This window comes from Eutrigla gurnardus, assembly GCF_963514095.1.
Source record: "Eutrigla gurnardus genome assembly, chromosome: 11".
In the NCBI taxonomy this organism is placed as follows: domain Eukaryota; kingdom Metazoa; phylum Chordata; class Actinopteri; order Perciformes; family Triglidae; genus Eutrigla; species Eutrigla gurnardus.
Genome location: NC_139925.1, coordinates 14,497,446 through 14,521,371, shown reverse-complemented (window position 1 = coordinate 14,521,371; position 23,926 = coordinate 14,497,446). Strand labels below are relative to the sequence as shown.

Sequence of the window (23,926 nt, the reverse complement as noted above, 5' to 3'; positions counted from 1 at the left end):
TCAACAAACTCTTGTCCACCTATACAATCTCTTGTACCCAATCATCCACCCACACATTTGAGTGCACACAGATCAGCTGCATGACCATGCTCTGTGTCTCATTATGTTTGATCGAGTAAACTAATACATTGCTGAGTGTTTGACATGTACTGTCCATTTTCTAGATAACAGTATATCGCTCATGTCAAGGAAACACGTTGTAAGAGGCAGCTGAATCTCATATATGCTCTTCATGGTTGATGGAGCTAAAAATTGCCCAGTGTGGTCCTTTCTATCTACATACGAATATATATATGAAAAGCAAGTGAGAGCAATTATGATTTTGAAGTGCTAATTAACCTTTCCAGCAGGGGCACCGGTTTAGAAGCTGCCGTGAAACACAGCTCACAGCAGACATGAAGAAAAAATGATTCCCGTGTTGAATTTGAATCAGCGCCTTTGATCAGGAGTGTTATTTTAATATGCTACCAGCCATGAGATAATGATTTTATAATGCAAATCGCCTCCTGATGGTTGATGTAGGATTAGGCGTTTGAAGCTGAAGTTGGTGCAAGGTTGCTGTTTGGCCTGAGGTGAGATGTGTGACCAGGAAACGCGCAGCAGTCGTTGAGGTTTTACTTGCTGACTTCAGGTGATTTCTAAAAGCAGAGCGCCAGTCGAAATCAAACACACGGCTTGGTGGGAGAGGATGCTATGCATGACTCATTGTTGGATTGAGAGACAAGAGCAGTGGGTGCCAAGGAAGTTCTTGTGTTGCACATCACGTCTGTGTGTGTGTGTGTGTGTGTGTGTGTGTGTGTGTCTGTGTGTTGGAGGGTTACTTAGTGGGGTAAATCCTTGCCATCTGTCCTCACTGTGAGAATCGTGAAGACAGCGCTGCCAAGTCAGGCATGGAAACAGCATCAGGTCTGTCGCCAGCGTGCAAACAACCCCCCACCACACACACACACACACACACACTTAAACTGCTTGGCTTGTTCTCTCTGAGCACATAAATAGACGTATGGACTCTCCTTTTTTAATAAGGCTTGCAGGTGGGTGTCCTTTGTCTATTGACTCTGAAATACAGCTATAACATCCACTTTGAAGATGAAGCACCCTTGAGAGACCTATTGTGCAGTTACATTGTTTTCTCTACAAAAGAAAGGGAAAATATGGTGGTAATCTGCTGACAGACCACCATAGACAGGACTGAATAGGCTGATCAGGATGATTTCTCAATCTCCCCACACTGCACAGATCAACTTGAGAAAAGATTGATCATGATAACGTTGTTGTGACTGACTCACCGCGATGAGAAAGATGTTTTGGTATGTGAAATACATATATACTCTGACAGCATATAAAATGTGGTATAAAGGGTTTTCATACGGTTTGTTCAGTGTTGTGTTTTCCTTCTGGAGATATAAATGACTATAATACGGTGTCCTTCCTGCCACAACACAAACAAACACTCTAAGACTGTGAGAGTACAAGGACATACAAGGGGTTTGTGTTGTACTGGCACACTACACATATTTGCAATGGGAACTGGAACATAATGATAAAATATACTGTGAAGTGACCAATTATATTGGTTTATAAAACATTGCATTCCTGTATATTTGCAGCATGATGACGCAAATACAGAATATGGTTTGATCCTCATATACATCTTGTAGAGGCATTCATGGTCCCCATGGTTCCTCTGGCAGCATCATTAGGTTGATATTGGTGGTAATGAGTGAAATGTCTCAAAGACAAAATTAGGCAAATACATTAAATTTGCAATTCATTTCATCTTGGATATGCAGAACCTCTTCCTCACCCATGCTGTTTCCTTAATATCCAGAGGAAGTGAAGCTGAAACCTACAGAGGGAATTCGAGGCAGTTTTGATGGTGAGGATCCATCACACTGGTACAGGTTAGTAAGAACGGAATATTACCGCACTTCATCCACCGAACCGATCCAATCTGACATGGCAGTTCATTATCACCTCTGTGGCCACCGAGGCAACAACTTATTCCTTCACGTGACCCTTTAACAGCTTTACTTAGCCCGGCAACTGTACTGGCATGGTCGCATGTTTGCAATTTTAAATGGCAAGTAATACAATAAATCATCTCCTCCAATAACCACTTGGCCCCTCTGTGTTCACGCTGATGCGTCTGGTTTGGCTTGCCTCTGATTGCAAAGGATCTGAGTGAAAACCATGAAAAGGTCCAGGAAGCACATTCAGCCTCATCAAATACAAACGCTCCACAATCCAATTATCTTTCCCCCTTTCTGCCACCCTCCTGTTTTCATCCTGCCTCAAACCACCATCTCCAATGTTCTCCTCCGCTCTCATCTTCTTCACTTATTACGCCACCTCCTACAAACCTCATTACTTTACTCCTTTTTTCTCCCACTTGCTGTTCCTTCCTTCTGTCTCCATCTCTACTGCTCAGATAGGCTCACCAGTAGAGCGGAAACATCTGAGATAAATCACACCAGTAATGACTCTTCGGCAGGGAAAAGAGGATGAATGTGTTTTGTGAAGAATGCAGAGTGCGTACCTGGCATCTCTGACTGTATGCTGAAATGTAATAATGGCACTTGGAATGTATGCCTTTATGATAAAATCCATGCTTATAAATGTTGTCAACCTCACTTCTGACAGAACATTTCTGAGCAGAAAAAAAATGATGCTCACTTCTTTTCTTCCCAGCACTGTTAATTGTTTGTAACTTTTTTTTTTTTTTTTTTTGCAAAGAGTGCAAGTACTTTGAGAAGTGAAATGATTGTAATAAGAATAGTAAGACTGGGTCGATTAGACCTTTTAATAATCACATTTTTCCAACCTCATGGGGGTATTAGAGTGATGATAATATAATATCCAGCCTTCTCCGGTAGAGTAGCAGAGCTGCGTTACAGCCGAGCGCTCCAGGCAGCGTGCCAACGATGAAACTGCCTCCTCATCTTGCCTGGGAAACTTCATTAACGTGGTGTGTGTGTGTGTGTGTGTGTGTGTGTGTGTGTGTGTGTGTGTGTGTGTATGTGTGTGTGTGTGTGTGTGTGTGCATGTGTGTTTTACGGCTGCCGTGACTCTGGGGGATAAAAAGTGGAAACTTTTCAGTGAAGATAACTTGTTTAGCACTTTGGGGGAAAAAAAGAGTTTCAATTTGAAGGTTTACGTCTCAAGGTAAGGTCGAGTAAAATACAACCACGGTGAATTTGAGAGTAAAGTTTGGGATAACGGTGAGGATTTAAGGTGTGCAGTCAGGTGAGAGGTGAGAAGGTTTATGATCACTGAGATCCAGGAGGGCATCCTTCAGATAGAAGCACCAGCTGCTCCATTTATCCAGCTCTCCTCCTCTGCTCTATCGACTAAGAGATCATCACAGAGGTACATCACAAGCAAATCAATAACTTTATTTCACACTTTCCTCGTCGTCTTTCTTCAGAACCAACTCCATCACGACCACATCCTCTTTGAAAGGCATGCTCGTTCTCTGGGTGAGACTGAATAAATAGGGCTGGTACTTTGACACTTTAATGGCCATTCACGTAGAGATCCTCCAGTAAACAGTAAACCAAACCACACACTCAAAGGTTGAGAGATGTTTGCAAGAACATGCATTAAGATACCACGCACGATCACACCATCAAATCTATTTGGCAAAATGTAGTTTGAACGGCCCCGGCAGACCAAAGCGGTTGAACTCTCGGTCCTTTTTGTCACACGTTGTCAAATGAGTGGCTGGAAAACGCATTTGTACCTCTGTGTTTGGACAGCAGCTATTAGAGTTACAGGAATCATGTTTGTGTGCTAGTTCAGCAGATTTAAAACGTTCACAACCGTATGCTGGGCTGCACGGTGGTGTAGTGGGTAGCACTCCCGCCTCACAGCAAGAGGGTCCCGGGTTCGATCCCCGGGTTGGCCCGGGTTCCTTCTGTGTGGAGTTTGCATGTTCTCCCCGTGTAAGCGTGGGTTCTCTCCGGGTTCTCCGGCTTCCTCCCACATTCCAAAGACATGCATGGGGATAGGTTCATTGGTGACTCTAAATTGCCCGTAGGTGTGAATGTGAGTGTGAATGGTTGTCTGTCTCTAAGTGTCGGCCCTGTGATAGACTGGCGTCCTGTCCAGGATGTACCCTGCCTTCGCCCAATGATAGCTGGGATCGGCTCCAGCCCCCCGTGACCCTGAATACAGGATAAGCGGTAGAAAATGGATGGATGGATGGACAACCGTATGCTAACGTATGCTAATTTGCGCATAACACAAAGAAAAGATGAGGCTGTAAAATCATTAGCTTTGCAGGTTCTGCGACGTAAATCAAGGGATTAAAAAAAAGGTTGTTAGAATTCATCGCGAGGACATACATGTCTACCAACATTTATAGCAATCTATCTAATAGTTGCAGAGACATTAAAGTTGTACTCCGTAAAATTTGAGATACATTGCTTCTAGCGGCCTCTTTGGCAGTAGATGTAACTGCAGAAGAGCCTCTGGGACCTCATCTCCCAGAGTTCCTTTGGAAACCCAACAGTGTCAATGCCCTTGTTGGAGGTCGCTTTTCTTCTTGATTACTTGCCCTTCTTCACTTGGATTAGTTTTTTGTTTCTTTTTCTTGTGACTGGAAGTTGAATGGTCTTCTTTCTCTGGCTGTTGATCCTCCATTGTGAGTCAGCAGTAATGAAATGTACTGTAGACTAGAGGGAGCCTGACTCAGCAGTTGGAAGTTACTGATTTCCGATTACAATTAAACGCAGAATACGCTTCCACGAGTAGCTCCACCTGGTCAGACCAACCGCTGCTGTCTGACGTAAAAAGCCTCACTAATAGAGCGCCGCCATTGACTTTTGCGCGGGAATGTCGCCACAGACACGGAGATCATATTTCTGGGCAAAGCAGCAAATACAAGCACTTTCATTAGTGGGTCATATGATCAATCACCATTGTTTTAACTTACTCTTTGATAGATAGTAACTTGAAAGACAATTAAATCGATGAAAATGATCAATCACCATTGTTTTAACTTACTCTTTGATTGATAGTAACTTAAAAGACAATTAAGTAGATGAAAATGTTACAGAGTACAACTTTAAAGTCAAAACCACAAATGCAGACGCTGCAACGGCAATGGAAGAACGTTCAGAGGATCATCCTCTGGGCACAGTGAGCACCTATACAACATTTCATGGCAATTATTTGCCGGTCTGGAACAAAGTGGTGGAGCGAGTGACAGGCCCATGTTCCCTTGACCCACACCGCGAGAGTGGATGGCTAATAAAAATATGAGTCATCTCACTTTCAGCAGAATTGTTTGTCCTTCTGTAACCCAGAAACTCAGCGAGAGCCAGAAGGCAGATTTCTCAGAGTAATTACTCTGTCATCCTTGACAATTACTTAAAGTCTGGGCTCACGGGAAGTGCTGTTAAAGACTTTCTTCATTTAAAGAAAAAAATATGAATTTAATGTCCTAGAAAGGCTTAATTGGGACTAATAGCCACACATGTCAGTTTCCAGATCACCTATAAATTCCTCTAATAGCCTTCCTCGTGAAGTAATGATGTAACATAATAAAACTTTACTGAGAGTAAGTGTCTTAACATTATATATCTCTGAATATTGAATTAGGAAATGTGGCCTTCAATGTCCCTAAAATCTCCCTCCTAAAAGCAGATCTGAGTGCAGCCAGCAATAAAACCATGACAGAAAAGAGGGAAGGGTGACCTTTTCTTGATAGCTTGTCGGGCACGAGCACATGTATTATGTAGATCTATATATAAAAAACTGCCTGCTGCACTTCTGCATGTTGTTTGAATCCACATCACTACTCACACACTTTTATATACATGTTATAACATAATAAAAACCAGGCGGCAAAAAAATCAGTTTTCCATGATTCTTTATATACAAAAACAATATACAGTTTGGACAAAAACAGTAGCTGTTTTGGGCATATATGACATCATCGTATGACTTCAAAATCCAGAAAAATAAAATAACGTCAGTGCATTTAACGCTGACACCTGTGAATCCCCAGCAAATCACGATTACCTCACTGTGAATTTCACACAATCACGAAATAGATTACACGTTGAAGATTAAAGGCTTTCGGTCAACAACAGCAGCAGTCTGATTATGGCTCTCGTTTTGATTTGTGGACGTGATAAAGATTAATACTGACTGGTTTATAACTTAACTGGGAAGGTTTGTCTTGATGCTACACACCAAGAATTCCCTGGAAGTAACCTTAACCCTGAATTTACACAAACAAGTAAGACTTCTAAAGCTTTTTTTTTAGGGAACACTTTATTTACCGTCTCTATTTAGTTTATAAGCAGTTTATTTAACACTTTATAAATTAGCGCATAATGTAGTTGTAAGCAAATATAAAGACACTTTTAAGTGATTATTAATTTGTCACCAATTATAACTGCTTTGATTTAGCATCCATAATTCGTGCATAAAAATGAATGATTGAAAGCATATTTTAACACTGCTGTTACAACTAATCCTCAGTCTAACAAAGCATTTAAGAACAATTTATACACATGTATGAATCATTCACGGACATGTTTAAAACCATTTATAAACGTGTCCTAAACTTTTGCAGACATCCTTATATACGATTTCAAATATGTCACAATGTTTTATTCTTATGAATTACATTTATAATAGATAAACGGAAGTAAGAGTCAAATTAATCTTTCACAATTGATTGGATAGCTAAAAAGGGGGCGGGACTAGACTGTAGCATGATATGGAGCCACATAGACAGCAAGAAATGCATTATTAAACACGTTTTTGACTACTTGGGGCAGCGCAAAGCAGTTATGAACTCCACATACTTATTAACAAATTTTAAGTTGATGTTGCAAATAGTTACTTATTCTTTCAGCAATTAACATTATCAGCCAACTGAAGTTACGTTTCAGCTACTGGCGAATGTAAATCCAATATACACTCTGTTTTTGGTCTCTACCACCAGCTTCTCTCTAACAGTGTCCTTCTACTGTTCGGTTAGGTAGCACATAGTGTTTTTAAAGCGTTTCACTGAAAACAGTCCGAGGGTAAACAATGAGCTGAAACAGCTAATACTTTTAGGTAGCTTCATCATTACAAGTGGCCTTTTTTTTTAACTTGATATGTTGTTTGTTTTTTTTAATTTCTTATTTAATGTAATAAATATTGATTATTATTATTGTTGATTAGCAGCTTACCATTTCTTTATATCTGCTTACACCTAGATCATAATTTACTCTTCATACTGTTGATTGATGCTAAAACGGCTGGGTTAAAACTAATGGTACCCGTCATGCATCCGAGATGCAAGCAGCATATTCATGTTTACTCAGCCATGTGTACTTGTAATTTGTGTATCTAAAACGTTGTTTACAGCCTTTGATGCCTTATTGTCACCTTTATAGAAGCTACTTTCACACTATGTGCAACCAATCAGACTCATGTTTACTCGCTTATATAAAGCAACTGGATTATATAATGTGCCTAAACCAAATACAATTCCAAGTCACATTCTGTTTGTTTGTTTTTCCAAGTGCAAGGTGGTTCATCTGAAGGAATAAATCAGAAGGGAAGTGGAGGAAGGATTATTAATTGCTTTTAACCGAGTCACCAAGTATGAAATACCTACGGCTGACTCCAGTTAAAGTGAAGGTGGAACAGAATACAAAATAAGAGAATCTTCCTGTATGATGGCTTGTTCATGGTCCGTTTAGCAGACAACTAGTTTTGGTCAAGACGTGACAGTTATTTAACAAACTGCTCAATACGCTGCCTAGAAACATCACGTTATACATGTCATGAACAGTTAATTTCATTATTATTGTCTGGGGAAAATAATAATAATAAAAACAAATAAAACAACTCAATTCAGAGTCTAAAACATTCACATTGAAGTTATATTGTATCATATTGGTAGTAAAATTGATTTCAATGTATCCACATGCTTGATATACATTATGTACAAAATAATCAATATATATACTGTGTATATATATATATATATATTTATATATAACAACATAGACATTGACACGAATGAATACTGTTGGTTCTTTTCCATCTCTGTACATCGTTTCATGTTACAAACTCTGCATATTCAGAAGCAAAAAGCATAAATCGACCGTTTCAGTTACCACTTGTGAGCATGACGAGTGTTGTCGAGGTCCATTATGTGAACGCAAGCCTGCGGATGTCATCAAGCTCATTCTGTGAACCACTTTCAATCTAATTTAAATCCAAAATGCTCTCCCAGTTCACTGTCTGTGTTTAGTTGTTGTTCTGTCTCGAGAGCAACTTAGAAATACAGGTTTCCTGTCTGCACATCTGTCCTACCTCTTTTCTTTCCAGCTAAACATTCAGGCATTCACACATATACATTTTGCATTGACATCACCTCGAAGAATAACATCTATTAATGCACCAAAGGTGAACACCAGTGATCCATAAAACCAAACCACCTTAGCCGGGTCGCTAACAAAACCATACATCCATACAAACAGACCATCTTTTTCTGCACGTTTAAACAAAGGCAAATCCTCTCGAGTGCAGTTAAGTTGTTGTGCGGCCAACTGCGTTTCACATTTATATTTAATCTCCTGAAAATCAAAATCTATTCAGACATCTGTGGAATATGAAATGAGCAAATAATAAATACATGGTGCTGCTTTCATAAGTTGTGTTGATTACTATAAATCATATCAATATTTTAGTTTTGGTTTAAAGGACAGTTAGACATTTTGGTAAAAAACTCTCGTTGACGTTCTGAGTTAGATGAGAAACTTGATACCAAGGTCTGATTCGCTGAGCAAACACTGGAAACCTAGCTAGCCTCGCTGTTCAAAGGGCTAGAAAAACATCAACCAGAACCTCTTAATAAATATCTTGTCTTTCTAATGTGTACAAAAACTGAAATACGAGAAGCCAGGCTAGCTGTGTCCCCCTCCTCCCAGTGTTTATGCTAAACTAAACTCAGCTGTCACTGTCAATTGATCTGCTGACTATTTTCTCTATTAATCAATGAAAAGTTTAATCAATAAAATGTCAAAAATAACGTGAAATTTTCATTATAACTATAGTTTTATGTATTCAAATTTGATTTTAATTGCTTGTTTTCTTTGAAATATTCAGTTTAATGACATATATGATTGGTAGTAAAATTGAAGCAAAAACAGCATTTTTGCGTCAAAAAAACTAAGTGATTAATAGACTGAAAATAGTTGCAGATTATTGTGTATTTCCCAAAAAGTCAAACAAATCCTTTATATTCTCGGGTTCAAAAGAGAAATTATTTTTTGGGCTATGCTAAATTGGACAAAGCCCATTCAAGGAAATCGAAAATAAACTATGTATGTTCTCCATTTATAAAACCATCATCGGGAGTCTGAAAAAAACAAATCTAAACCTTCAAATAAGACGGCCAACATCAAATTCCTGCTTTCCTTTGGCACCAAGTCGCTCTGAGTAAGAGCCCCAGCCAAAAGCCTTAAATGTAAAACTGAAGTCGGAGCTTGAAAAGCAGATCCTCTAAACAGCAAACCCAGCACTTTGTGATCAGACGTCTGCACTTAGTGTCTCAACATAAGAAACAGTCGATGGCGGTACATGATCATCAGGAGCGCCGCAGGGTTAGAATCGGAGCTTCCGCTGCACATCACAGGCACTATTCGAGCCTCAGGTCCCCACAGCTCGGGCAGTAAATATAACACTTCATCCAAATAGGCATATTCGCCATCGCAGTCTAACACTCTTATGATATAATGCCCTCTAGTGGCAATATGCTTCTGAATACATCTAAAAATGAATTGCAGTATTTCAGATTCGCCTCCGAGAGGCACATCGGAGCAGCACAAACTACCTCTCCTCCTCTCTGATCTATGACATAGGCATCGACATCAGCAAGTAACCCTCCAATCACTCCCATTTCCTGGTCTAGGAGGATGCCCATATATGGCCATTTGGCAGTTTATGACAAGGCTTACCATGGCAAGTGCACTCTTTAGTACAATTGAGCCTTATTGACTACTAAGAGGGTCATTTTGTCCATGTTTTCTCCCTGGACCATTACATGACGAGACCTGAATGAACCAGTAAACAAACCCATACCAGCTGGTTCTGGCCATCTATAATAAATAACCTAATCAGAGTGCTACGCACACACAACTGTTGTGACTATAGATATGTGCAAATGTTTCACTGGTGTCCACGGCCAAGGCTTTGAGACACAGCTGTTTCTGTCACTATAGATAGAAATACATATCATCAGGTGCGAGAGGATCCCAAAGCAAAGTGGACTGAGCTGTGTACTGCGGGTCTGAAGGGGTCTGAAGGGGTCTGGAGGGGCCGCGAGGCTGCTGGGAGCTGTGGACTGGGGAGCTTGTTGTGCTGACGTCCAGCTGGCAGTTAGGGCCGATGGAATCTGAAAATACAAAGCACATATACACAGATCATTAATTATTGTGACTCACATTGCAACTGCTATATAATTTCCAATATTAGAGGAAAGTGTTATTTGTACATTATTATTGTAGTAAATGTATATATTGCCCCTTCTGTGATTTCTAAATTGTAGTGTTTTGTACCGCCCTATCGTCTAGACAGCCCTAAACCACATCCAAAAACACAGAAACGGTTGTAGCAAGTGCTTAATAAAGCAAGAGATATTCACAAAGCAATTAGAATCTGGGCACTGTTTTATGATCCAGTAATGCATTCAATTACCTACTGCTGCTCCATTTGTATCTGATATTGATCTTCACCAGGCACAAAAACACACCTGCCATTTGGAAATTAATGTATTGTTTTTGTGCCGATTGCTGACGTATCTAAACGCTGCAGCAATAGCTAAAGGTGCTGTTGGTTCCATAATTTATTATGGAATAGAGAAGATGGGATGAAACTTAATTTATCTAGAGGGAAATTGCTGTGCAGGAGTTGAAATACACAATACAAAGTGGTTCTAAACTTCTAAAGTTTTCAACTGATATTAGTGAAAAGTTGTTTTGGAAATATATGTCCATTAAAACATGTATTAGCTTAATCTTTCCACCAATACTGTACATATCAATATGAAACCATGTCACTTAGATATAATAGCATACTTAATTGGTGATCAATGCCTGAGGCTTATGCACTGGAGTGGACCCAGGGCTGTGTATGACTTTAATGTGAGTGGAACTGGCTTTTGGGGGATCAGAGTAATATTAATATGGAGCTAATAAACTTCAGGATTTATGGTGATGAATTATGAATGGAGTTACGAGTCATAAACCGCTCGAGTACCTGGTGAAATGTTTGCTGTCTTCATGGACCTCCATCTCTCGGCTCTTAAACTCATTCAGCTCCTTGCGGATAGCAGCCTGAGTGGCGAACACACACACACACACACACACACACACACACACACACACACACACACACACACACACACACACACACACACACACACAATGATACAAATGCACCTAGCAGGGCACGCCACCTGCTCCCCAACACACACACGATGAGCTCCGCCACTGTAGGCCTCACACTCAGCGACACGCACACACAGAAGGAGGGTTAAGCCTCCAGGAGGTTTCATTTCTGTATGGTGTGTAGTTCTAGCCATCAACACCAGAGGGCAGCCTTGACATAGAAACTGCCCTCCAGCACACCCTGAGGGCTGTTCTGTTTGTACGTCTTGAAAATGCATGCACTTAGTTTCTTTTATTGATGTATCATCTGACTTTGTGCAAACAAGTGAAACATATACTATATGATCCATAAAAATAAGGCTTTTTGTTCTATATGGAGGACCTTGACCAAGCCTCCACAGAGCCCCCAAATCAACTGCATGCAATACGTTCACAATAAGGTCTGTGAGCCAGGCGTTATTGCCCAATATCAGTGCCCGACCCCGCTAATGCTCTTGTGGCTGAATGGGAGCAAATCATTGCAGCCAACATTTTGTGCAAAGCCTCCACAAAACAGAGGAGGCTTTTATATCGTCAGATTAATGCCCAAGGTTTTTGGAATTACACATGCAACGAATTGGGTGTAATGTCCACGTTTCCTCATACTTGTAGTGCAATTTACCATCCTTAAACCACCGGTAGGTAGTCAGGCTGACAAACTGTAAAACTTCTGCAACATGTCTAGCAACAGGTTGATACTATAATAAAGGATAGTGAAAAGAACTACACAAAACCAGATTTTACAATACGGTGTATTAAATGTAGCACCTTGTCAGCGGGAGTCAGCCGTGTCCAGGGTTTGTCTGCCCGCCGGTCATAATCTTTGGCGTCCGTCACCTCCACATACTCATTAAAACGCAGGATTCTGCGGGCGACGAGCTCCGCCACTGTAGGCCTCACACTCAGCTACACACACACACACGCACACACACACACACACACACACACACGCACACACGCACACACGCACACACACACACAAACACACAAAGAGATATTAGATCCTCACAGATTTTTACATCCTCACAGTTTTTCTTATAGTTGCATTATTGTACCCTGTATTGAATATTTAAAAAGGTTTCTATGTTGCAAATGTCTTTAATCACAAGAGACAGAAAACTTCTCAGCTGAAAGACAAATGTCAGTTCCATCTATGGCCACTAGATGGGCTGATCATTCCACACAAAGCATCCTTTCTGCCTCCTTGTGTGACTCATAAGGTGGAGCAAAACATATTAGTGGCTAAATATACACTCGCTGTGTCCTTTCAGTTCCCTCGTGTGTGTGTGTGTGTGTGTGTGTGGTTGATGTTTACAGTACCTTTCTGGAGAGTCTCCTTTTAATCTCTTGCTTGGCTTCTTGCGCCTCTGCTTCGTTCTTTTCTGCATGCAGAGAACCACCAGAGTCATTTCACAACTACTGTGTCCGCCACAAGCTTCTGCTTCTATTTATAACAGCGAGATGTGGATTCTCCACATTAAAGCTTGTCCATGGCTGTGAAGCAGTGTGGCTGCCTTTACATAAGGGGGGAGATGTACTTTTGATTTCTTCGAGAGACGGAATAACACATTTGTGTCATATCTGAAATGCACCCTTGTTGCATCTTCATGAATATACAATATATACTGTAGTCTTACTCACTCAATGCATCTGGGCAGGTAGACATGATCAAGACGCTCTGCTGTTAAAACCAGGCATCAGAATGGGAATGATATTTGATTTAAGTGCCTTTGAACGTGGTGCAGTTGTTGCCAGATGGGCTGGGTTGATTTATTTCAGCAAACTGCTGATCTACTGGGATTTTTCACGCACAGCCATCTCCAGGGTTTACAGAGAACGGTCCATAAAAGAGAAAATATCCGGTGAGCGGTAAGGGAGAATTGCCAGACAGAAAGGCAACAGTAACTCAAATAACCGCTCGCTACGACTGAGGCATGCAGATGAGCATCTTTGAACTTTGAAGCAGATGTCCCACAGCAGCAGGAGCTAAGAAGAGGAAACTGATAGAAAATATGAAAGAAATGTTGTCTGCTGCAACGAGTCTTAATTCATGCTGCGACATTCAGACGGTCAGGGATGCAAAGGAATCTTACTCTTGCTGGTTTATCTAAAGTTGCATACCCCAGCTTTAAATGCTGCTGCCTCCCTGAGTATTGTTCCTGTACATTTCTGTCACCTTATAACCACAGTGATGGCTACTCAACTGGAGTTCACCGTCACAAAGGGCCTCCGCAGTCAGCCGTGGTGAAACACGAGTTCGTATTATGGATCTGCAGCCGACAGAATTTGCAGCAACTGTGTGATTCTATCATGTCAATATGGAAATAATCTCTCTTTCCCATAATTAGAGCAACTGTATAGAACTACTACTATCTATATTTCTTCCTAAATGAAAAGTCACTTGATAAATGTGTTATATCGTGTAAGGTAAGGACATACCACCTATGAATTTAAAGACTTCTGAATTTGTATTCCTGAATCGTATCCACTGGATACAAACTAGTGATTGTGGGCTTCTTATTTTACACTGAGCATAACGCATATTTGCTCAGTCTTTAGTAGTAAAAGCAGTTTGAACTGGTTCCGTTAGGCCAGGAGCAAAACCCTCTTTGAAATGATAAAAGCTTAAATGCCTCTTTTAGGTCTTTAAAATGCAAAGTTGCCACAAAAAGCGATCGAGCAAACCCTCCAGCAGAACGCATTTTATTGACTATTTGAAAGTTTAACTAACTGACTTGAACTAATTATTATTAATGTGTGGTGTACTGTGACAAGGTGAAGAAAAAGCCTATAAATCCAATTTGGAGGCATCCTGAAGATAATCAGCATCAGTGTGACCGACCACATCAGCTCATCTGAGTTACAAGACACACACATCATGGTGTCTGTCGTATCTGGTAATCTGCTGCCGCCGCTCCAACACCACTTTACCGGATGTCATAACCCAGAACATCTATTTTCCGGCTCAGATATTTACTTTGTCAGACACGTAATATTGTTGTTGCAATTATGACCTTTTCTATGTGCAACGAATAAAAACGGACATGGAAAAATGTCAGATTTGGCAAGAATGTTATAAGTAACTTTTACAAAAGTCATAATAGCCCATGTCGCTAGTTTTATCAGCTGCAATCCCCCAACAGTGCTTCTGTTGAGGCACACACACTGCATTCAGCAACATGTGGCTCTTTATGGAAACATGTAGATGAACTACAGGAAACTACAACAAAATCTACTTTTGAACAACTCTATGGCGGGAAGTCGCTCACGTTTGCTAGCCTAATAAAGTCTGGAGACAATTACACACACATCATTTTATGAAATCATGTAGTTTAAGAATATTGCCATGACCAAAAATATATGATATCATTTTTAAGTTTATACACATCAAGATAATCATAGAAAAATGGTATATCACATCATTCCTCAGCTTAATTAGTGTATTTGAGAAACTTACGCCTGAGGATGTTCCTCTGCTCCAGCTCCTCTGTGGTGGGTCTTTGGCTCAGGCGCCTGAAAAAAGAGAAAACTGTGTTCACAGACTTGATATTAAGTATAAAACACGCATTATCACAGTGAAATTTGTGAAAAAAACATTTTTATTTCACAATTCTGCCTGTAATCCTAAAAACCTTTTTTGGGCAAGTAATATATTTCTTTATCTTTTTTTCTACCTTTTCTATATTGTAGCAATGATGATAATTGACTCGTCCTCTTGTACGTAGGTATTAATGCAAATGTTAAAAGGCCTATTGCTTAGCTGAACTTCCCTGTATTCCTGAAAAAAGCTACTATTATTTACATTTATATTTTTGTATACATCAAGGAAGATTGTATTTACTAGATTTATGTGATGTCGGATCTATATTTGACTGTTTTTGTGATGTTATCTGTAATATATGCTCTTTTATAATTGAACATGCTGTTTTTAGATCCTTTTTCACGGAGGGACGCTGCGTCCCCCGTGTGGGAGTACCAGACAGCGTCGTTCAGCTCTGATTGGGCCACCGTTGGAGTAGATGGACTCTCAACCATGCAGATCCCAATCAGTGATGAATGTGTTTGTGCTTATATTGCGTGTTCTGCTTCATCATGCTGATTTGATCACGTCTGATGAAGATCTCTGTTAGATTGAAAAAGTTGCATGATGAGAAGTGCTGGGAGCGTTTCACACAATGTGTGGATCTTTTCATCACCAGCCTTGCAGGCAAACTTAACTTCAGCACAGATTTTTACTGTGCAACATTTGTGCCAGTACACCTCCCACAACTAGACCAAAAAAACAATTAACAGTCTCGGTTATTACGCCACAGCTCTGCCAAATCTACGGTGAAAACTCACACCTAACAACATTTTCACAGCATGCTTGTGTGCCCGAGTGTGTACCTGACGAGTTTGGAGCCTATCTGCTGGCGGAGCTCATGTCTCTCCGTCTCGGAGCTCCGTGGCAGAATGTTTTTATCCTCCAGATCTCTCTTAGTGGGACGGTTCCCCAGCTTGATGTTCAGCGTGTCTCGTCGGCGGATCCTGATGGCCAGAGCGCCTGGAACACAGATGCAACATGGAGTAACTAGTAACAGGCCTTCAAACAACTTAAATGGATAATTAAGATGCTGCCGCAGTAATGGAAGCTTGTTTGCATCCACTGAAAATCAGATTTGCCTCCAGCTAAAGATGTCAGCTGTTTGGGAGATGCTGGAGGCATCATGGCACTCTCAAAGTCACGATGTACTGTTATTCCTATTCTGATGCTCCACTGAACCCTGAGTGACACTCAAAACACTGGTCAGGCTGATTTATACTACAAACTGCAGGCGTGACTAGTTGGAATACACAAAGGAACCTAATGAAACAGTGACTCAGTGTACTCTAAAGAACATGCATCACTGTGTCAATAAAGTCAATAAAAACCCAGAGCTGCTTGTTCCTTCCCATGTTTAGCCAGTGTTTACAAAATATATAAAATATTCCCAAAAGGACATTTTCTTGACCTATCAGAGTTAAAAATATCTGCAGTTGTTTCTGATGGTCTCTGTGTCTCTGGGGCGCAGCTGCAAAATCTGTTGTTTTTCCTGGTCCCAGTGTGTTTTATTTTGTTTCTGTCTGGTCTGAATGAAGTGTGTTTTACGATGTGTTTACAAGGCAATAACGCCCGTCTTGTTTATTCTCTTATTTTATCAGGATCCGCAAAATTGCCCTCCCGCAAAATGAATCCTGGTCTGTAGGCAGAGCCGGCACGCCTCCACAGCAGAAGGGATCAGCTTTCCCAGTCAATACAGCACGCACTGGGGAATAGAATTCTTCAATGGACTAGATTTACCATCAGCACTGAATGGACAGCCACATAAAAGGTGGCAAATTCTCCCTTCAATGAAATGCCTCATACAGAAAACCTAAACACCATCGCGTCACAGTTGGTTCCAAGTACAAAATGAATGCCATACTGGTGGTGTACTCATCTTCCTCCTCATCTTCCTCCTCATCCCGGTACAGGATTGGTCCGTCAGAGTCGGAGTCGCTAGTTTGGCTGTATCTCGGCCTATCGGGGATGACCGTCACCATCGCCTGCTCCGTGTTCACACTTAAGCCCTGTGGCCTTTCAGCCTGGCCCTCCGCAGACCTGCAGGAAACAAGAACAAGACAGTAACAGCAACCATGTATCATTTTATTCGTATTTCAGCGTGTATCATGTAACGACAGCAAGACTTCTGTGTAGATATGCAATGTACTGCAAAAGAATACGAAATGACATGCAGAGAAGATGAAAATAAGGTTTCAACAGCTCTCTTGTCCTTACTACATTTTTACCTTGGGCTGTTCTCCCCAGCAGACTCTGTTTCTCCTTTCTTCTTTTCTTCTTCTGCTCCCTCCCCTCCAGTTCTCCCCCATTTCTCTCCCTGTGAGCTGCCGCCCGTCTCCCCCACTGTGAACGAAGTGTCCTCTGTAGCAGTATTGATATGCGCGGATTCCGGACCCTTGCGGGTCTCCTCACACACAGTGGAAGAATTGGCAGCAGATTTAGGCTCTGGAGCAGTTTGAGAAGCAACCTGAGCTCCTTCTGTGTCACTGCCCGAGGCTTGAGATGAGGCAGGCTTAGCATCTGAGGAAAGGGGCGAGGATTTCAACTCCCCAGGTTGGCTAGGAGTCTCTGCAGGTGCCTTTTGAGGTACGGAGGAAGAGGTGTGAGTGTTTGCTTTCCGGTTGGTCCTTGTGCCATTCCCCTCAGTCACTGCTACAGTGTCCTTAGATGCACGAGAACGAGGAGTGGAGCTGGAAGTGGAGGCAGGGGTGCTTTTTGTTGTGAATCCTGTCTTCTTTGGATGGGAGGATTTGCCTGAGGAGAATCAGGAGAAAGAGAGAAGGGGGAAAATTAGGCCTTTTTCTTTCCTCCAGGTGCTCCAATTTCCTCCCACAAAACACGTGCGGGTTACAAAACAAAAAAGCAGGTGTGAAACCGGTCCTATCTATAGAAATTCTATGTCTTGTACTAGTGTTTACTTAGAAGTCCAACTCAGATCACATTAAGGCAAAAATATTTTGCAATCAAAATGTCAATGTGTAACATAAATGTACAGTTCATGTGATTTTTTATTATTAAAACAGAAGAGGAAAAAAAAGGTGTATGGGGAAATCTCATCTGGTTGAAGGGGGGTGGCTTTATTTGATTGACAGCAGCCTCCAGGCTTAGCTCCGGCGGGCTCACAAGAGACAAAGTCGACAAACTTGTACTGTAGCAAACAACTCATGATGTTGGAACTAGTACTGAAGAGTTAAAATTAATCTTTAGATTGTTTAGGCTTTAACATGTCAGAGCATCAAATATTTTCTTACATAACTGAAAATGTTCACATCAACAATGAACTGTATATATGCATTCATATATTAATCATATTTGAAGCAGTAAGAAACACTATTAGAACATGCTGGTAGCCATAATAATTCAGTATTAGAATGACTTTTTCGGATCCTCATCAATCATTAAAAGCAATAATGACTGAAGTAGTCCTTTAACTGTCTGTGAAGTATCTTTGTGTGATTGTAAAAGTAGCCCGAGGAAAAGAAAGTACTTAAGGTGATACTAAAACGCTAATAAAATAACTTTTGTCCCACTTCCTATCAACTCAAAATAAAACACACAAGAGGCCTCCAGAAAAGACAGCGTGAATGTCACATGCAATATTCTGGTTCTGGGCTCTGTGCTAGTTCAACCGTGCTGTAAGTTAAAGAAGTGCACACACATACATACTGGACAAAGGGGTTAAAGGTGATAATCATGCCCTAGCACCCAGCCATCAATTAAAACCACATGAGCTTATTTTACACCATGTTACACTGAACTTCACTCATGTGATCACGGGTATACAAACGGGACTTATACCGGGTGTTTACGGGGCTGAACAAATAGATTTTCACTTCTACTTCCGCTTTCACAGAAACAAAATATCGTTAACACTTCTACAGTTACTGGAAATCTCTTCTCATTAGGAAAGGACACGATCAGGAAGGCGGGACGGGGGAATACCATTGTGTAGTCACGTCAGAGTGCAGATGGCTTCATAGCAAGTCGTCATTCCCTTCAAACACTGAAAGAGGCACATTTTCCATGCAGGGAGGCAGGCAGGCAAGAACACGACAGGCAAACTGGCTTCAGTCCCAACTAGCTGAACTTACCAATCCCGCGGCTAGTGGTGTTAGTGCTCCGTGGGTTAGCTTTAACTTGGGTGGATAAGCCTGTCTTGCCTGCGGTTTTGGCAGTCTTTTTAGTCCCAGACGCACCGTCTCTGTGCTTGGCTGTGGCTGCAGCGCCACCCCCAGGTTTGGAAGAGGCAGGCGAGGTGCCGCTTTGCTGTTTTTTAGCTTGAACGTCTCGGGGTAGCACCAGCTTTGCCCTGGTGAGGGGTTTAGTAACGCGCCTCTCTGAGCAGATCAGTGGAGGCAGGAAAGTATTTAGAGGTTAAAATGGTGGATTGAAAGCAAGATAAAAAGACGCACGTCTGTGCAAACGGATGCACAAAAACAAATGGACATGCAGACAAGCAAAGAAAGAGGTAGTGGTAGATAAGAGGGTGCTAGTTGGATGCTGATAAGACAGCGTGACAGATAAAATACCCATAAACCTTCCCATCAGTCACTGTGAAGGCACATGTTTTTTTTACTGTATTTTTTTGCCTGTGTCTTTCTGATTATTGATAAATGAACAAACAAATGGCTCAGAGTTCAATGCTAACAGGGTTGAGACGAGAACAGCACAACACTTAGGCAGCATCAGAAAGGAGAACAGCGGTCCGTCTCCTAAGGGAGAGGGAGGCATTAGGAGACGGCTGCTCCTCTGTTCAGACTGCGAATGCTTGCTGCAGGCTGACATAATAGCATTATCTATTTGCACACATTAGACCCTGTCAGAGTTCCCACATAGGATTTTATGTCAGCCAGCAAACTGTCGCCAATACAAATGACCAAAAGGGAAAGACTTTAAAGCAACCAAAATATATAAATAAAAAACTGTGAAAGTTATTTCAAGCATACAAAACATTATCTTTTGTGTATTTATACCTCTGTGGATACTGAATATCTAAATGTTCCAGGAAAACTTATTAGAATATTTTTTGTGCTTGAAGGGTAAAAAAGAAAATCATGATCATTTATGAAAAAACAAGCTAAAGATCGTCTTTGTAATGCTATTCTCTTATCTTTTTTCAAATTTTGCGCCTTATTTTTTCCCTTCTCTGTGTAGATGCATCAATTTCTTTGTTCATCAAACAATATTTCTGTTGTTCGTATGATTAATCCAAAATAAAAATGAATTATCATTATATAATATACCAGTGAGAAACTACTATGCCGGTCTGAAGACTCAACTTGTACAGAGATCCAAAAGTTAAGGACACCAATTAATCAATTACAGGTCACAGAATTACAAAAGGTCACGTTGGACAACTCATCCACAAGTTACCTATTTTGTCCTCGGGGTTGACGGGTCCGGTGGCCTGCTCCTCCAGCACCGTTTCTGGAGACTCAATGTCAACTTTGACCTCCGCTGATTTCACACTAGATGCGGCATGGCCATTCAGATTTTCACTGCTTATGGTTTCATCTAGAAAGAGATACAAAAAATAGTTAACATGTGTGCTTTTCACAGATCTTAAGCTGAACTTAAAGGGCATTCCTGTGCAATAACAATCTGAACCTTGGATAAGTTGGAAATAAAAGAGTGAATGAAAAAACACGTGAATGAATAATCGTACAAACCTTGGTCAGCGATCAGGACTCCTTTCTTGATGAGCTCCTCCCTCGTTTGTCTGGTGGAGATTTTTCTCTCCAGAACTGAAAGATGAACACAAATAAGGCCTTTAACTCCTCATTCTACATAAGCATTGCACAACAGCCTCATTCCTCTTATTTTTGCTGAATCGTCCTCGCACGTGACGGCACAACATGTATCGAGTCATAGATGAGGAACTAAGCCAACTCTATCATTCTGCTGCAACCCAACTGCTATTTTCTCTTTAAAAACTCTTGAAAGTGGAATCAATCTGCCTTGTTTACGGCGAGATCTGTACATGATAGTAAGGAAGAAAGTTAGATAATAAACATTTCTCATTTCATCATTTCTGTGCTTTTCTTCGTCATATTTGGCTGTAAATTTGTGTTTTGCACAGATAGTTGGATAAAACAAGGAATCTGAAGACATCACCGTGGGCTCATTCCATTTAGGTTTCATTGTTTGTGTTTTTTTTTTCCACTTTCAAATACAACATGACAATGACAAGACCTACTACCGTTGGAGAGATCCTGGAACTTGTCGCTGGTCTTCTTCTTCCTCCACTTCCAGGGTTTGAACAGTTTCCCTAGCGACGATAGCTTGCCTCGCTGCTGCCGCGATACAGGGGTATTCTGGGTATTGGTGGCGCTGTCCACCACCACGTCACAACTGGCCAGTGATGAGGATTTCTCCAACCCATCAACTACAAGAGACACATGCAGAAATATCAAAAATCAGATCAACATCATGATAAAAACACAAGTATGCACTACAGATGGTAATATTTAGTAATGTCTTGTAATAAAAAATAAACATTAACAACAATTAACAAAAAATTGTATTCTGTTAACAACCAACCAGCTAACGCTGGGCTTGGTTGTCTTCAGGAATACTAGATCCAGATTGATAGTAAACAAAGCCTTCATTCTTATCTCATGAAATAAAGGCTGCAGATGAAATCACAGGGTAACTCATGATACACTGGTGTGAGGAGATCTTGCCTACATTCAAATGTCACGAGAGAACATTGCAATTTCAGCCCTAAATGTTACTATAATGCACTGCACACAAGTTGTTACCTTTTTGAGATTCAAGATATTTAAATTGATAGGATAAGACTTTTTCCTAATGGTTGTTTCTGTTCTTGTGAAATACTGTTAAGATTTTTCTATTCAAGCACCAAAAACTGAACTGTAACTGAAACAGTTTGAAAAAGGACACATGGATCATGGTAGGCGAAAGCAAAAAGAAAAAAATGAAGGTTGTCTTTCACTCAGCTTTCAACGGTTAAGCAGGAATATTATTCCTAACTCTGTCTCTGTACAGTATTTGCTGTGTGTGTGTGTGAATGTGTGTGTGTATGTGTGTGTATGTGTGTGTGTGTGCCTTGGCTAGATCCATGTCATTCCACAACTCCTCCTCTTCCTGTTGAAAGATTAGGAGTCCTGTGAACCCGCTGGAAGACTGCAGGCAGTGTGCGGATGATGTGTGTGTGTTTATGTGCGTGTGTGTGTCTGTCGTGCCGGAACTTGACAGCGGAAAGAGGGGTGGTGTGTGATTCCTCAGGTTCAAGCAGAGGAAGGTTTTTGTTTTTTCAGCTACATAGCAGCCAGTGCTGCTGAATCACACATACTTTCTGATTATAGGACACAAAAGGATCTCTGCGTACAAACTTTAAGTTATTTTCCTTAAATATCATAATTAGTGCCCTCTATTCACTTAATTAAAATAATGTCACATTATTGTGGCAGCTGGGAGCTGAAGTTATTATCCTTAAATGTAGTCATACTGTGATTAAATGATATATTTAGTTATCCTGATACACAATTACATTGTATTTATTGGCAACAACAACCTGATACTGACTGATTTAATTTTTATAATTTACACACAAGTATACAATACGATGTGGTTGTTTTGTATACACTTGTTATTGCATTACCAGACAGCATGCTATAGTGTGATGTTTATCGTATTAAATTACCTATATGGTGATAGAAGACGTGGTTGGCCACATCGCCCAGCCCTAGTGCAGGAGAGTTATGTAATAACTGATCTCAGTCTCATCAGCCTGAATTACAAAGTATGGCTGAATCATTTTGAGAAAACGAAAAATCGAATTGGGCTTACATTTATTTGTACAATTTCAAAGTGATCTGTGATATTAGAGGGAATGCTATTTTTTCTCATTTTCAATGAAAATCATATTTAAATAATTATGGTGTGATTTGTGTGGCTATCTGGACCAAAAGTATGCAGCATATGGTGTTCACGCTGGGACATCGCTGCAGCACTACAACAAATATAGTTATCCCTGTGATTTGAAACTTACAGTAGGCCATATAGCAAAAGCAATGAAATTAAATGTGCAGCTCTATTACAAAATGAGACCCCTATAATGAAAATCAATCCCAGAGTAGGTTTGTCTTGCTTAAGTATGTAAAAATCAGTCGAGGTATGATTACCCTCAACAGGATGTTTCTCACCTTAAGAAACTTACTGTTGAGGGATGGAGCCAAACAGTATATATACACACAAACAGGGCAATTTAAAGCACAAAAACCAAGAGCGAAGACATGGAAAAGTGCAGTGCAGAGGCCAGTACATGCTCTCCCCTGACACCAATTTAATTCTCTCTCTCTCTGTCTCTCTCTCACACACACACACACACACACACACACACTCATTTCCTCTTCCTGTGTTGATATCCAATCGCTACAATAGGTGCATTTCAGCAGCTGCTTTGTGCAGCCAATGATGGGAAAATCAGTAACAGCAATTAGCATCACTATTTGCCCACCGATTAAACCTCCAGTGGGAACCAAATAGGGACAATGGATGGACTTATTACTTAGAGAAAGAAGGAGAAAGAAGAGAAGGGAAAAGGAATCAATGGAGAGGAGCGAAGGAAAGATTACTGTTTAGAAAATAGAGGGAGAAAATATTTAGGTAGAGAAAAGTGAATCAACAGCCTTTCAGAGAGTCATCTTCATTGAAAGACATCTGCTTCAGTTGTTACTAGGACCAAACCAGAGCCAGACAGATGCATTTTTTAGACTGTTAAGTGTCTTCTAGCAATACAGAAAATATTTTTCATAAGCCTACATTTCCTCCCTACACCCGTTAATTTGCAAAAAAAAGTTAAACATGTACTTATTCATCTGTGAATCTGCAGGCATCCAAGCCTTTAACAACAATTGAAAATAGACTTCATAATGTT

The 23,926-nt window shown here is 40.7% G+C and overlaps 1 protein-coding gene across 3 annotated transcripts in view; it reads right to left on the bottom strand.

Annotated features, from left to right (window-relative positions):
* Positions 1-7,564: 7,564 nt before the first annotated feature.
* The window catches only part of phactr2 (phosphatase and actin regulator 2), a 34,143-nt gene continuing 17,781 nt past the window's right edge, over positions 7,565-23,926 (bottom strand). For all 3 annotated transcript variants that reach the window (XM_084020813.1, XM_084020815.1, XM_084020814.1), the window contains exons 2-12: positions 21,224-21,409; positions 20,694-20,768; positions 20,398-20,538; positions 17,253-17,778; positions 16,889-17,064; positions 15,831-15,987; positions 14,902-14,957; positions 12,765-12,826; positions 12,213-12,350; positions 11,275-11,351; positions 7,565-10,411 (exon numbers count right to left, since the gene is read on the bottom strand). In XM_084020813.1, the coding sequence (XP_083876939.1) occupies positions 10,396-10,411; positions 11,275-11,351; positions 12,213-12,350; positions 12,765-12,826; positions 14,902-14,957; positions 15,831-15,987; positions 16,889-17,064; positions 17,253-17,778; positions 20,398-20,538; positions 20,694-20,768; positions 21,224-21,409 (1,610 nt within the window). In that variant the 3' untranslated portion in view covers positions 7,565-10,395. The remainder of the gene's footprint in view (positions 10,412-11,274; positions 11,352-12,212; positions 12,351-12,764; positions 12,827-14,901; positions 14,958-15,830; positions 15,988-16,888; positions 17,065-17,252; positions 17,779-20,397; positions 20,539-20,693; positions 20,769-21,223; positions 21,410-23,926) is intronic.